A 15,620-nucleotide genomic window follows, 5' to 3' on the forward strand; every position below is an offset into this window, starting at 1 on the left:
TATATATATTAGCATATATCTATTAGTGACAGACTAATCTGTCACTAATGATCTTTATTTTTTAATGAAACACCTTTTGTGTCAGTCTAAGCCATCACTTTTGAGTAAAAAAATCTTGTGATGGATAAAGCTGTCACTAAAGGTGACAGCTAATAGCAATGAAAATTACCATCATTAAAGAGACAATAGTGACAGTCAGTTATTGTCATTAGATGTTTTAGTGACGAAAGATATAGCGACGGTTTATAGAGCAATAGCAACGGTCGTTAGAGCTATAGGAATGGCTTCTGTGGGTTTTAGTGACAGTTATGTTTGTCGCTAAATATCAAAATTGTTGTAGTCATTCATGTTCAGAATATTGTGTGAAAGAGTTTACAAGTGGGCTCATTTAGAAACATAAATAATTGACGTCCTTTTCATGGATATAAATCCAGTACATGTGCAAGCCAAGAAGCCATTCTGTTCCATTACATTGTATTATTTTCTACCATATATAGGAAGTAATATAATGAGAAGGAATGAGTCACAGATGCAAGTTTTTCAATTACAAGCCCCTGGCCTGAACCCAATTCTTTTATTGGGGATGTCATGCACTACCAGAGTCTTTCTCTGCTGCCTGTTGCCTATGATGGCCACACTGTTGTCATTGTTGTTGGCAGCAAAGGCTAAACACAGCTGGGACGTTGTTGGACCAACCAGGATGTGGGTAAGGTCCAGGACCAAGTCTGTGCCCCCCTGGAAATGGAATGCAATGGGTGGGTACCCAATTGTTGTGTAATTGGAGAGGTCATAGCATGTGTCCAAGATACTGAATGGCTGGGCCATTGGGTAGTTGGTCATCATTCTACGGAAAGCAGAGCTGAGTGCACTGTAAGCTGTTGGGGGCAGACGAGTGATCACAGTCCCAGAGTCTATGATGGTTCCTGGGCTTGAAAAGATGGAAGAAGGAACATTCAGTAGCTGTCCACCTACACTCATGCCAATGACAGAAAGGTAGTAGTAGGGACGAGCACCGGTTAGCAGTGGTGTGAACTGCACGGATCCGTAAGACGGGTCGGGTCCAAAGGCCAAGGATCCAGCTGCACTTGGTGTTGGCAGACAGTAGGCAAATACGCCGCTGTACTTGTTGGCGGCCTGAGATATGACCGAGAGACTGCTCCGTCCTAGTCCGAGCAATCCCCCAGTCGTCCCAAACAACCCCTTGTTGCTGTGGCCGCAACCGAAGGTGAACCCAGGGAGTACATCGGACGCGGTCAGGGTCAATGTGTCTTGACCGAGGATTCCAATGGAGAACGAATTGTCTACGTATTTCACACCGTAGATGCACCGGCCGGAAGCCGTGCAATTGTTGAACCCGGTTTCGGCCTTCACCTCGGCGCATTCTGGTGCGGAGCACGATATGTTTTTGTAGGTGGAAGAGGCAGAGGGGGCGAACCTAGGACCCTGCTGCTGGTAGCATGAGACGATGCAGGGCTCGCACTGGACCCAGGTGATGTCGCTGCCCGTGTCAAAGACTAGGGTGAAATCTTTCTTGGGTGTGCCTATGCCCACACTCACAACGAAGTTTCCATTATCGCCTTGAGAAGCTGGGAGGTCTGTTGTGGCATCGGGGAGCAAGAGGTCCTGTAGTTGTTTATTGTGTGATGATGAAGAAGATATCCTTGAATTGATCCATTCGACTCGGGACTGGTCTTGCTGGAGGATCTCCTGCAAAGCAGGCTCACCGTTGCGGGTCGACCCCGAAATGTCATACAAGGGGGAGCAAGGCCCATGCCGATCAACTAGTTTCAGAATTGACTTTCCTTGCTCACCATTGCGGAGACCTGCGATGAGTGAGATCATGTTTTCAAAATTGCGCATAAAAGGTCTGCAGCTAGCGTTTCAAGTCCACCATCAAAATCAAATGTCATAATTAAGCTCGACTTAATAGGTGGGAAATAGTGTGTTAAAACAGAAGGTGCAAAGGGAATTACTAGTGGAGTGGGGAAATGATAATGATAAAAGAAAACACCAACAGTGAAAGCACTCTGTTATGCTGGCACTGTCACTAAAAGAAGAAAGGAAAGGAGAGTAATTAAGAATACCAGGTGCAGTGGGGAAATGATAATGATAAAAGAGAACAGTGAAAGCACTCTGCTAGGCCGAAACTGACACTAAAATAAGAAAGCTAAGGAGAGTAATTAAAGATACCTGTTGCAGTCTTAGTTCCAATTTTTATCTGATGTCTCCCAAGAGACAAGTGCAGTCTTAATAAGTTTAACTAGATCAACAGCCAAAATTTAGCGTATCAACTCTTTGACCAACATACCAGATGAGTCCTTCATGCATACCAAAGCCAATCTAACCATGCCATAGCTGTTCTGTCATGGCGGTAGACGACACCTAGAATCAGATCCTTGCTATAAGGAATGATCATGTATACAAAGGCAACACCACAAAAACAATGGGTGAAGAGGTAAACTTTGTGACTGCATGGTCTTAGACTGATTGATACGCTATTAGGAGATTTGATATGTCCTCAAAATTTTCTCTGTAGTTCGGCCATTGGTTAAAGCAAAATTTTGCAACGTATCACGGTATCCTACTAGTAAGTCGGCCTGAGCTGATTTGTTGGAATCAGATATTATTGCTCTATTCAGGTGGACAATCAGAAATCACTCCCATGATCGTAGCGGATCCTCAAAAAATCACAGTTTGTATCGAACAAAGTATAATATAAGCATAAGAGAGAGGATTCACCTTTTCCCGAGTCACATAGGCGTTTTGGCATCAATGCATCGACCGCAAGAGTTGGAAAGTTCTGGCTTATGTGTCTTGCACTGATTATTGGAAAGGACACAAGACAGAGGAAGAGAAGCAAGATGAGAGTGAAATGTGAGGCCTTTGCCATCCCTAAGGATTTTTTGTGGCCTACCTTCTTTTCTCTCCAAATGGTATCCATGCTTGTGAAATCTCATCAAGACTGCTCATCGTTTTATACATTCATGATCATGTTGAGGATGAGGAGAGTAGTATATCCACCATTGGTCATGCAATAGTGTGGATTCAAATCAGATATTAGAAGACCAAAATCCATTTAATGATATTCAGTAAAGCCTCTATTAGATCCAATTAGAGTTAATGATCAGATTTGAGATGGGGGTCTCCAAATTGGACCTAAATCTGGACCCGGAAAGTCATGTAAGGTCAGTATCTACATCTATATATCTAAGTTTTGTACCCACTTGAATTGCTTGAAAAGGGAGTCAACGTTCTTGTCCCATTTCTTGTTTTCCAGCTAGTGCAATACGCGTAATTGACGACCGTCACAAGTTAATTATTAACCACAAAGTACTCTTTCTCTTTGCTTATTTTTTTTGTATCCCCTCTTAACAGCCAAGCTTGTGGTGGGGCATCCCTACCATGGCACAAAGATTCGGATACGACTCGATCCGCAACTTGAGTTCTAATTTTTTTTTTCGAAAATAGATATTTTAGAATACAGAAATGCACTTTTGTTGAAATATCATTAAAAAGTTTTAATTAAGAATCATTAAAAAAATACTAACATACTGATTATACTCGTCAGAGCCTTGTCAGCATGTCATAACGTGCTTGGCTTGTGTCACCCTCGAATCCCTGACATGCACTCTAAAGCAACGTTATCAGTATTGGTGCGTATCGGCATTTTATACGCAAAATTTGATACGCTCCAGGCCTGAATTGGCTATTTTTTAATAAATGTAAAAAAATACCAAAAAAACTTTTTTAATATTATTTTAGAATTATTTTAATAATTTTAGCACGTGTGTCACGTTATGATTGACATACAATAATTTATTATTATTTTTTGACTGATACAGTTGGTCCGAAACAGCTGAATTCGTGGCCCACCGATTCAGGGCTCATACCGCTACTGACAACATTGATCTAAAAGGTGTTTCAGGGTACGTTTGAATCACTGTCCCCCGCCCAAAATAGGATGAAATGAACATGGGGGATGGTGATTTTAACAAACGTTGGATGCGATGGACACTCGAAACAGCGTTGGCCACACCTCTCCCCCTGTTATAAAAAGAACAGGACGCGGGAAACATGGGAACACGTTTAAAAAAAAATCGGGGGTAAGGGTCCCCCAACTCTCTCTCTCTCTCTCTCTCTCCTTGGCAGCCAAGGTGGTCACCGATGCCCAGAATGAGGCCAGCGATGCCGTTGAGGATGAAGCTGCCGGCCAGGTTTTTCCTTTTCTTTCTTCCTCTTTTTATTTGGTTTGAATCAAATTTCTTTTTTAGGATATTATTAGGTTTTCATGTGAGGGTTTTCTTAGATCGGAGGTTTTTGTTTTGATTAGAGTTTCTTGATTAGGATTTCTTTTTCTTGATTAAGTTTTTTTTTTCATTAATTAGGTTTTTTCTTTTTCTTCCTTCCTTCTCCATTAAACAAAAGGACATTTGTTCTGTTCAATTCTTTTTGTTGATTTCGTCCAACACTAGACAAGCTGTACCCTCATTATGACAAGTAGCACTATGTCACAATTCGAGAAACGGTTGTGAACCATGACACTATGGACGTGGATTTGTTACTGTTTCCTTTATTAAAAATTAATTTAATATCTTAATATATAAAGATATATTTATTGTTAAAAAGTATTAAAAATAATGCAATATTGTCCGTACGTGTCAGAGATTATCAAGTGTCATATTAAGTCCCCTACACTGAGCCAACAAATATGCTTTGGTCCACAGTAAGATCAAAGCCTGATCGCAAACTAGCTAGGTTGGATGTTTTCAACGTTAAATATTAAATTATTTTGCAAATTACGCGGTTTGGTAGTACCTTTCACAAGAGAATGCCGAGTTCAGTCTATAAAAAATTTCATCGAAGGAAGAGAGAGAGAGAGAGAGAGAGAGAGAGAATTATGTTCTGCGTTCTGTGCACGTTGAAGGCCAAGAAAAAGTGAGGCATGATGGATATGGGTCAAGCAAGTCATCCGCAAACATGGCTTCATTTCAACGTCCAACCAAAAGATCTCATTTTCCTTGTAGATTTTTAGAAGAATGTGAGCAGCGATTAGGAGAAAAACATGGCACTTGCATCAAAAATTCTACAATGAAAAGAAGATCTTTTGGCTGGACGTTGAAATGAAGCCACGTTTGCTGATGACTTGCTTGACTCCATATTCATGCCTCACTTTTTCTTGGCCGTACGAAACTCTCTCTTTCTCTAAAAGCAGCAACACAAGGAGAAGAGGGCTTCTCAGCCTCTCTTCCCCTTTTTCCTAGCAACCCTAACCTCCATCGTCTGTATGCCTTAACCTTCATCCGGTGTCCTGCACCCTCTCCCTCCGACATTGTTCGATCGATGTCGGACACAGGAATATAGTTGCAACACAGGAGCACCAGCAAGAAGACGATGGTGCCCCTGCTTGGTTCAATGAAACTACTCTTCCTCTTTCCCTTTTTTTCGGATGTTATCTATCTCTTTCCCTAGCTAGCAAAGGGGTTAGCACCCTATTTCCAGTGAGCAACTTCCTCTATCCCTTCCTCTTTTGTACTTGTCGGCTCATTTTTCGGTATGCATACCTCATCCCTCTACTTTTGGGGCCTATGCCCCACTCACCCTCTGCTCGTCAACCAACAGGTTCTCTCCTCTATCCAAGAGGCTTTGAATGACTGGGGGCTAGCTTTCGCCCTGCATCGCTAAGGCACTTCTGTTGCCCTCCCTTTTCGCCTCTCTTTCCGTGTGTTCTTTTCTCTATCGAAGGTGTTCGCTTCCTGTCTGGCCTCCGGCTTGCTGCTCCCTTGTGACATCCGGTGTTTCTTGCGGGCCCGTCAAGGTTGAATCCCTTCATGCTTGCTCTGTCGGCGCCCTGCTCCATGCTCTTTTTTTCCGATCGAGCGTCGTTCGTGGCTGACAGGAGGTTAAGTCATCCTGGCAACGGTCTTTTTCTCAGAGTCTTTCTTGGTCTCTTCTTCCCTGGGCTAAGCCGGGGGACTGGTGGTGCGTCAGTTGTCTATCTCTCAATTTTTGAAAGCATCATGCATGCCTCCATTGTGCCTCGTCGTTCCAATCTAGGCGACACTCGGTCTGCAGGCACTCTAGTGCTGTTACCTCTTCTTCTTCCAACGAACGGGCTTCTTCGCGAGTTAAACACCCTCGACGTAAAACCTTGTTCTCGCCTTGGGCAAAGATCAGCCAACTACAGGATCCTTCATCTTCGTTTATGGCTTTCAAGATCGACTCTATTTGGGTGCCGACTATCCCGTCGCCGTCCGCGCCTATGTCATTCACAAGGAAGCATTTCTGGCTCAACCATCTCGGTCGCGTTCATCCCGGTAGGCCACTCGCCCTCAATGCCCGACTCGGGACCTGCACCTCATTACCGATTCCCCATCAGTCTAGTGTTGCCGTCGTCTCAGAGGGTTCCTCTTCCGGTGATGATTGTAGCTCTGGGATACCGACTGCGTGCTCTGTGGTTGCTGCGGGTAGTATTATTTCTTCTAATCGACTCAAGTACTATATCTCAACTTTTTTTTTTTTTGCTTTCCGATGTACTTTTAAGGCAAAAGCTAAGGTAGACAGTCCCTTCGCATTAGCTATGCCTAGACTCCGACATTCTATCCTTTAGTGGTCGCGTTGGCTTCTTGATATTCGAGATCAACAACAACCATTGGCTAGGCTGGTTCCCTTGATCGACCTCGTTGGGTCCTCGTGCCCGCGCAAGGTTTTCCAAGGTTCTCATTCGGCCTTTTGCTTGCCTATCGAGGCCTTGGCGTCCGGGGCCACTTTGGTCCAAGGCGGTTGCTCATCTCAAGCGTATTCACAAAAGCTAATGTTTATTGTTTCATCTTCCTATGGGTTTGCATGCGGCAATCATACGCCTCAGTTTGGGACCTTGCAACCCTCCTTAAATATCGTCTCTTCTTCTCTTGGCTCTTTTTCTGGAGTTCTCATTCATCTTGGGGGACCGCCCCATTGCGCTTTGAAGTTCGAGATTGGTATGCGTGGCGATTCATATAGCATGTATCTCGGTCCTTCCTCCCCCCGTACCTCTCCACCATGAGGCAACATGCCAGCTCTAGGGTGGGTTGGTGGGAGTTTTGAGCCATCTTTGCCTCATCGTGGCTTGCTGGAATCCGTCTTCCTCTGCCATTACCTCATTCACCAGGGGGCTCTCCCATCTCGCCCTCTCCTTCAATCGCTGCTCTGCCTTCTTCGCGCAGTCCTCTCTCATCCTCAATGGTCTGTCCATGGCCGAAACAGCTTGACATCTTGATCTATCGCTACCCCACCCGTAGATCCAAAATATCTATACTCTTATGCATGAGTCCTTCGCTGCTATCGCAGTGTGGTCGTTGATCCGCATATCCCAAACGTCACCACGCCTCCTCCTTCGGTCGGGGGCTATTCACCTCCTGGGCGGGGTGGTCTCTCCATCAAGGACACTGTCGGCCCTCACATTCTCCCTCCTGCCAGTTTGGGGTATCTCCTAGGCGTTCGGTGCGAAACTATACTGCTCAGGGTTTTCCAGATTTCCAGTTATGAAGATTATGTGCTGAAATATTCAGAGCCTGAATTGCCCTTCTAAGTGTCTATTCCTTGCGAGCTGGATCCGTCAAGAACAACCCGATCTTATCGCTCTATCTGAGACAAAGATGGCAGATGTCTCGTGCTTAGTTGTTTCCGAAATCTGGCATAGTGCAGTTTTTTTTTTCAAGCTAGCGCTCTATTATGCGGGAGGTCTTCTCATCTTCGGGAAGCCTTCTCTAGGCTTACACCAACTGGACGAAGGTGTATTTTCCATCTCCAACGCCTTTCCTCTTCCGGCAAGCCTGTGCCGGCCGTGGTCACCATGGTGTATGGTCCCCACCGACAGATCTACTGGGAGGAGTTTTGGTCGGACCTAAATAGGGTCATTGAATCCTTCGGGGAGAAACATCTTATCATGGGAGATTTCAACTGCCTGCTGTCGTCAAATGACTCAAGCATTTTGATTTCCTACTCGGCTTCCATGATTGACTTCCAAAACTTTATTCAGATGCATCGACTGTACCCCATCCCCCATATCGGTGAAGCTTTCTCTTTGACCAATCAGCTATCTCATTTGTGCTACTGTCTGCTCGACCGAGTGATCGTATCCTCGGATCTGTTGGCCTCTCTTAATGACATCTCGTATTGTCTCCTTCTCCCAACCATCTCGGATCATAGTAAGGTTGTTATCTAATGGGGGCATGGCTTATCTGGCTACAAAACCTTCAGATTTGGGCAATTGTGGTTTAAGGAGGTGGGTTTCGAGTCGATTATCCTCAAGTCTTGGAGTAAACCTTGCTATGCGACCCAGGCGGCATCCCGGTGACTGGTTAAACTATTTCGCTTATTTTGTGACATCAAATCTTGACTTATTTTCAATAACATAAGCAAATTCTAAAATCTGGGGGAATGGGAGCACAAACTGTCTTCTATCCATCAGTCTCTCTTGGCTATGACCTCTCTGTCTGTATTCGATTTTGAAACCCTTAATGCTAGATCGGCCAAGCTGACTCTGCTATTGCAATCTTGGCGATTGAAGGATGAGATTTGCTGGAAGCAGCGGTCTCGGGTGATATGACTTAAGGCAGGTGATGGGAACACCAGGTTCTTCCATTCCTTCGCCTGTCATAGGCATAGGAGACAAACCATTCAATCTATATCCATTGAAGGTGTTTCCTACTCGAGCGACCAAGTCCTCCCAGCTGTTACCAATTATTTCACTAACCTGTATTCTTGCAACCACTCGGCATGTGGTTCTATGGGTCCTGCATTAGTTTTGTCCATGGACCGGGCTCTCTCCAAGTCGATGCAGGTGTCTTTCACTGAAGATGAAATCTTTTTGGCCGTGCGGGAGTCATTTGGTTGGAAAGCTCCAGGATTTGATGGGTATCCTATAGATTTTTTTCGCATATTTTGTCACTGTGTTAAGAGTGGCATTCTTAGTGTCTTTGCTGAGTTCCATCGCAATGATCGATTGCCAATTCACTCTCACCTGGCTATTGTTTCTCTTATTCTTAAAGACGCAGCTGCATCAGACATCTTGCGGTTCCATCTCATATCCGTGTTAGGAGATTTATACTGCATTATCGTCAAGGTCATGGCAAATAAGATGCATTCAGTCGCTCCTCGATTTTTTTCGGATGCACAGTTCTCCTTCATTCCTCATAGACGGTTACAACATTCTTTCATTTTGGCTACAGAAGTGTTGCACTCTCTCAAGATCAAGGAGCAACCATTCTTCACTCTTAAGCTTGACTTTCATAAAGCCTATGACTTGGTTCATTGGCCTTTCCTTTTCTACATGCTGGCGAATTTTGGCTTTGATAGGCGCTTCTCTAGCTGGATCCATGAGCTGGTTACCAATGCCCAATCCCAAATTCTGATCAATGAGGTTCGTGGCCAGCAGTTAAAACTTGGTCATGGTTTTCGGCAAGGATGCCCCCTGTCTCCTTTATTCTTTAACGTCGTTTCTGAAGGCCTTGTGATTTTATTTAAGAAGACAATGAAGTGTGGTCTAATTGATTCTCTCGGTATCCAAGAGTTCTCGAGTCATATCCTTACCTACGTCGATGACATGATTATTTTTGGCAGAGCCTCCATCCAACAAATGTTAAGATTCAAGCTTATCCTTCTTTCTTTCCTATCGATGTCAGGTTTATCTATGAATAATTATAAGTGTGGTCTGTCCATGGTCAATGCCTCTACGTTTATGCTGGCCATGGGTCAACGGATCTTCATATGCGGTGTCTCAAAAAACACTTTTTCTTACCTGAGTCTGCCGCTCTAGATCACGCATATCCCAATGATAGCCTGGAACACAACTCTTCAAAGGGTTCATGACAAAATATTAGCCTAGCAAGCTTCCTACCTTTCCATCGCTGGTAGACTTACTCTCATTAAGCATGTTTTAAATGCTATGTCAGAATTTTTTATGTCTATGTTCTTGAAGCCTATGGGGGTCAGTAAAAAGCTTTCTTGGGTGTTGGCGAACTTCCTGTGGTCTGAGCGAGGTATTAACATCAAGCGTCATCTAGTGGGGTGAGAAACCCTAAGGCTTTCTCTGTATAGGGCAGGTTTTGGGGTCCCGGATCCCAGGTTGAGGAGTATGATGCTCGTCGTGAAGCAAAGCTGGCTTGTGCACCAACTAGGGTCCCCGTGTGCAAGCGTTCTTCTTGCTAAATACAGGGCTATTGAATCATTGTTTGGTGGACACCACGTGATTCCACAAACCGTGCAGCAGCTGCGTCGTTTGTGGATCCAAGCTTGGTCTGTTGTCCTTTCAAATGATGACAATGATGTCCCACAGTCTCAGTTCTTTGGCCGCGTCTTTGCGCCTAACGGCTCTTTCCGCACAAAAGCCTGCTACCTCTCTCTCCTTCCTTCAGGGGTAGACTGATTCTCTGTGCGCCTTATCTAGGGCAAGGGACCGACTCCTTGCTCACCCTTTCTGGCATAACTTATCTTACACGAACGGGTGCAGACAAACAACTTTCTCAAATTCATCGACTTCCATCTTTCGAGTAAATGTGTGTTGTACGAGGCAGTCCAAGAATCTGTGTTTCACCTTTTTTGGGTGTGCCTGTTTTTCAAAACATCTTTAAGGTTACCTGAAATAAGCCGGTTGTTAGCGTGCGACAGGAGTCGTTCGCTATCGACCTGTTGTGGAGCCCTCAGCCAGTTTGCAGTTGCAAGAAATGACAGATTATTTGGCGAACGTGGCTACTCTCATCCTGGTGGGCTTTTTGGATGACACACAACAATGCCATTTTTCGACAAGTTTCGACAATTTTCAATAAATTAGTGAACTGTATTTTGGCAGACGTATACGCTATTCTTCGCATTAGCCTCCCAGATCTTGAGCGCAATCTGCCACCCTGGCCCCTACTTGATTCAGGCAGAATCAAGTCGATTTACTATGTCTTTTGTTTTTAATTTTTGTTTTCTAGGCTTCTAGGTATGTCTGGGGCTTTTTTTGTGTTTTCGACTGGTTCAATGTTGGTTAAATTTTTTCCATAATGTTGATGGTTATAGTTCGTCTCTCTCTCTCTCCGACGATGAGAAGAAATGTGTGATATGAAATTAAAAAGTGAATTGAAAAAGGAGGGTTGTTTTAATCCCTGGATTTATGAGCAATTTACCCATCCCTTCCTTATAGAGTTCATCAATCATTCCAAAATCATCCTTAAGGTTAACTGTCATGAGTTCAAATGACAGAAACAGTCAGAAATAATGAGATGACAGATTTTCCCTAAGGATGAATAAGGAAAAAATGACAAGGTAATGATGGATTTGAGAATCTAGCAAAAGGTCCTGATGATTTTTGGAAAATGTTGTTAAATGCTAGTGAGATGTTTGGGTTTAGGTTTAATCTCTCAATCTCTCTCAATTTTCCATGCGAAATCCCACCAAACAAATGTTGCTAGCCCCAAAGTGACAAAAGTTAAAAAGGGCAAAATATCGGCAGTCAAAATCTCGTGAAAAATATTTTTTTTAAATCTTGCATTTGGGCAAAATGTCAGCAATAAATAAATAAAGTTTGTATGTATATATATATATATATATATATATATATATAAACACGTTTTTTATGATAAATAGCTTATAAAAATACAAATATTGCGTTTAAAATGTGATAGTTATGTTTATTATGAAAAGATCATGAGAAATCGCCATTTTTTAACTTTTAGGTAATTTCAAATGATATTTTTGCGAGATTTTCGCGGACCAGGCGAGATTTGTCACACTGGCTAGGCCACCTTAATAAGGCAGACCAATTTGTCACAAGATTTTACAACAAGAGTGGTGTCATGTCAGATATCAAATAAGAATGTTGCTTGAATATGCCCTTACATGTAGGGCTGAGAATCTTGCCGAGCCACTCATGGTTAGGCAATTGCCTTGAACTCATTTGTGTGCGGTTCATATAGTTGGCTAGACGAGCCACAAGCAGCTCATTAATCAATAAAAAATGTGTCAAGTACAAACAAAGGGTGCTCGGCTGGCTCGTGTAAGCTCGTACAAATATAATATATAAAATTTTAGTGCAATATTTGTCACAAAAGTAGTTGTGTACTGTTGGTAAGGACATATAATTTAATATGGCTCTGCTCAGCTTACTCGAGCTCTGCTCATCTAGTTATGAACATGAGCCGAGCCCAACCTGAGCTTGAAGGTGATGGGTATGACTCGTTCGAATCGTTTACCAGTTCCAAATCCAATAATAATTGTATATCACGGTCGCTACATAACAGGTACAGGACGCGTGTTAGTGGGTGGTTTGGATCACTTATACAGGGACAAAAAAGTTATTTGTCATTCTTAACAATGGTTAACCAGCCATGGACCCTTTTTTTTTTTTTGAAAGTCTAGCTGGGGTTACTCTGACCCCTACCAGATATCTCTTAAACCCCATGTGGCATAGGGGTTCGAACTTGGGCCTTCAGCTTGGCACAGGACCCCGCTTACCATATGGGATACCACTTCTATGATCAACTGGACAGAGATTGATGGAAGGCGGGTTTGGTTATAATTTTTTTTTTTTTTGAAAGGCAAGCTGGGGTTAGGCAGACCCCTACTAGATATCTCTTAAGCCCCATGTGGCAGAGGGATTCAAACCTAAGCCTTCAGCTTGGCACATGACCCTGCTTACCATATGGGATACCACCTCTATGGTCAACTGGACAGAGATTGATGGGAGACGGGTTTGGTTATAAAAAAAAAAAAAATTTGAAAGGCAAGCTGGGGTTAGGCAGACCCCTACCAGATATCTCTTAAGCCCCATGTAGCAGAGGGATTCAAACCTAGGCCTTCAGCTTGGCACAGGACCCTGCTTACCATATGAGATAGCACCTCTATGGTCAACTGGACAGAATGAGGGTAAAGCTAAGTTTGAAGAACTTGGCGCTTGAGAAAACGAACTTCATGCGATGACATCAACCAATGATGCAGAAAGTCGTTTGGTCCATGCCCCTTAACAAGGCCTCGCTTATTGATTTGCTTTTCTATTGACCTATTTATGAAAATTTGGGACATGTGCAACTATGATTTGTGCTCCCTTCTTAACGAGTTTCATGCTACTGCCTCTCTTCCAAGTGCAATTGGGAGATCTCTAACGGTTCTCATTCCAAAAGATGGTTCAAGGACATCGACTGATAATTTTAGATCAATTGCGCTCAGTGACACCATTTATAAAATTATTTCCAAAGCGCTTAGAGCTTGTGGTTGACAGTATCGTTTCCAAAAATCAGCATGCTTTTATCAAAAGTAGGAAGCTACTTAATTGAATGTTTCATTCTCACACATAAGGTTGTGCATACCATTCACACTTCACGGACCAAGGCTTTCCTTCTCAAGCTGGACCTTTTCAAGGCTTTTGACACAATTTGATGAGACTTTCTTCTAGCTTGCCATGAAAGCTTGAACTTCGGGGAACGATGGTGCTCCTGGATCAAAGTTTTTCTCCAAATCACTTCAATGTGATCACCCTAAACGGGTGCCAAGGTACGTATATAGAGGTTTGCGCTAAGGCTACCCTCTACCCCCTTTTCTCTTTATCATTGTCATGGAGGCCCTCACATGTATGCTTGATTCGATTATAGAGGGTGGGCTTTTGTTGGGTTTGAACCTCTTAGGGTATTCGGCTTTTTCCCATGTTCTCTTTGCCGATGACATCCTTATCTTTCGGCCGTGCCACCGAGTCTAACATTCCCAAACCTATGGGTTATATACTTCTCATTTTTTCGAAACTATCGAGTTTATCTATCAATGGCCACAAATCTAGTTTTGTCCCGTTTAACGTGGTGGGTGAGTTGACAAGCTTGGCATCCTCCCTTTTATATTGTCGGGTTGGTGACCTACCATCAAATACTTAGGCCTTCCTATTCATTTGGGGGTTACTAATTAATTAGGACGTCTATTGGAAGGAAGTTGAGGATAAGGTGGTGTCAAATATCAATGCATGGGCTGAGTTCAATCTTAACATTGCGGTGAGGATAACACTTGTCAAGCACGTTCTTACTAGTTGCTTATTGCATTTTGTACAATTGTTCAAAATCCCTTCCTAAACCCGCAAATGCACTACAACAAAAACATCTTTTACTGGCGCATCATTAAAAGAGCCATTTCACTTGTGGCAGTTTACTTAGCACCAGTGAAAAAGTGAGTTATATTGGCTCTAACTGTATTGCACCAATATAATAAACTTTTTTGGGCACACACAAAAAGTGCGTCGATCGGTAAAAGTAGTTTTTTTTTTTGTGCAACAAATAAGTGCACCAAAAAAAATTATGGTTTTTTCTCGCACACTATAAGAATTCTCCAGTGAAAAAGTGAGTTATATTGGCTCTAACTCTATTGCACCAATATAATAAACTTTTTTGGGCACACACAAAAAGTGCGTCGGTAAAAGTAGTTTTTTTTGTGCAACAAATAAGTGCGCCAAAAAAAATTATGGTTTTTTCTCGCACACTATAAGAATTCTCCAGTGAAAGTAAAAACTCAAAAGGGTCAAAATGTGCCCCTTTTGTGTTTGTACTTTCTCTCGGTTGCATCCGAACATCGGCCATCAGAAACTCTCTCTCTCTCTTGGTTGCATCCGACTGCCGACCATCAGAAACTCTCTCCCTCTATGGCATATGATTGAGTCAACTTCTCTGGCGTCCTTTGCTCTCGGTGGTGTCCTTCATCGAATGTGCTCATTCTCTCTCTCCTGCCCATGCTAAATCCAGGGCCGGCTATATGGGCCTCCAATGAAATATGCCTAGGGCCTCAACTTTTCTTGAGCCACCCCTAGGTGCGTCCCGCTACTCACCACATCCCTTTCTTGGTGATCTGTCGTAACTGGTCCTCGTTCCTCGCCGTGATGAGAAATAGGCCATCTCAGAAGGTTGAGAACTTCAGGCCTTGCATGTGCGCCCAACGGCTCTTAAGCGTTTCAATCATGAACTGGAATTCCATACTCTTATGTGAGCCCGCCGGAAAACCCTGCCAACACCGTGAGATTCATGGGCTCTAGCAACTGACTGTATTTCCTTGCCGGAATCCTAATCCGAGGGCAGTTGTTCCTCTTGTCCGCCTGCAACACCTTCAGGTTTTGTGTTTGCGAACTATTCCCTCGCGAAACTACCGTCGCCCATGACTGGTTCACTGGCCTGGGCAACCCTTCCTGTGCAGCTTCATTTCTTTTCTTCTAATCCTCCCTTTCCCCTGTCCGGCGGCGGCCCCCGCCAGAAGTTCCCTGTCTCCCGTATCCTCCACTTCCATTGTACCCATAGCGACAATCATAGTTCACTGTCTCCAAGTTCTGTTAACAAAGATTCGGTTAATAACTTCGAGTTTGGTTTTAGAGACGCATATGATGTCCAGTTTGTGCAATCTGATAAGGTTGGCCAAAAAATCATGCTTTTCTTGGCTCCCCGTACCTCTCATGTTCCACATTAGCAATCACATTGAAAAACAGATATGAGCTCCACCCAGACTTTTTTCCACCGGATTTGATAAAATGTCCTGATGGGTAAGAGGGCTTAATGAAATGTGAAGCTTAGACATCACCTCACGTACCAGAGCGTCATCCTGATGAGAGGATGGGGTGCTGGCTTTGTTGAGTGGAGGGG

The 15,620-nt window shown here is 43.6% G+C and overlaps 1 protein-coding gene across 1 annotated transcript; it reads right to left on the bottom strand.

The window, feature by feature from the left end:
- Positions 1-387: 387 nt before the first annotated feature.
- On the bottom strand, positions 388-2,941 carry LOC149831409 (aspartyl protease family protein At5g10770-like). Its single transcript, XM_090012055.1, has 2 exons — positions 2,740-2,941; positions 388-1,823 (listed from the first exon to the last, which is right to left on the bottom strand). The coding sequence occupies exons 1-2, from the start codon at positions 2,939-2,941 to the stop codon at positions 541-543; spliced, it is 1,485 nt and encodes a 494-aa protein (XP_089868181.1). The 3' UTR covers positions 388-540.
- Positions 2,942-15,620: the final 12,679 nt, after the last annotated feature.

Source organism: Nuphar pumila, chromosome 7 (assembly GCF_984573655.1).
Source record: "Nuphar pumila chromosome 7, dmNupPumi1.hap1.1, whole genome shotgun sequence".
NCBI classification, from domain to species: domain Eukaryota; kingdom Viridiplantae; phylum Streptophyta; class Magnoliopsida; order Nymphaeales; family Nymphaeaceae; genus Nuphar; species Nuphar pumila.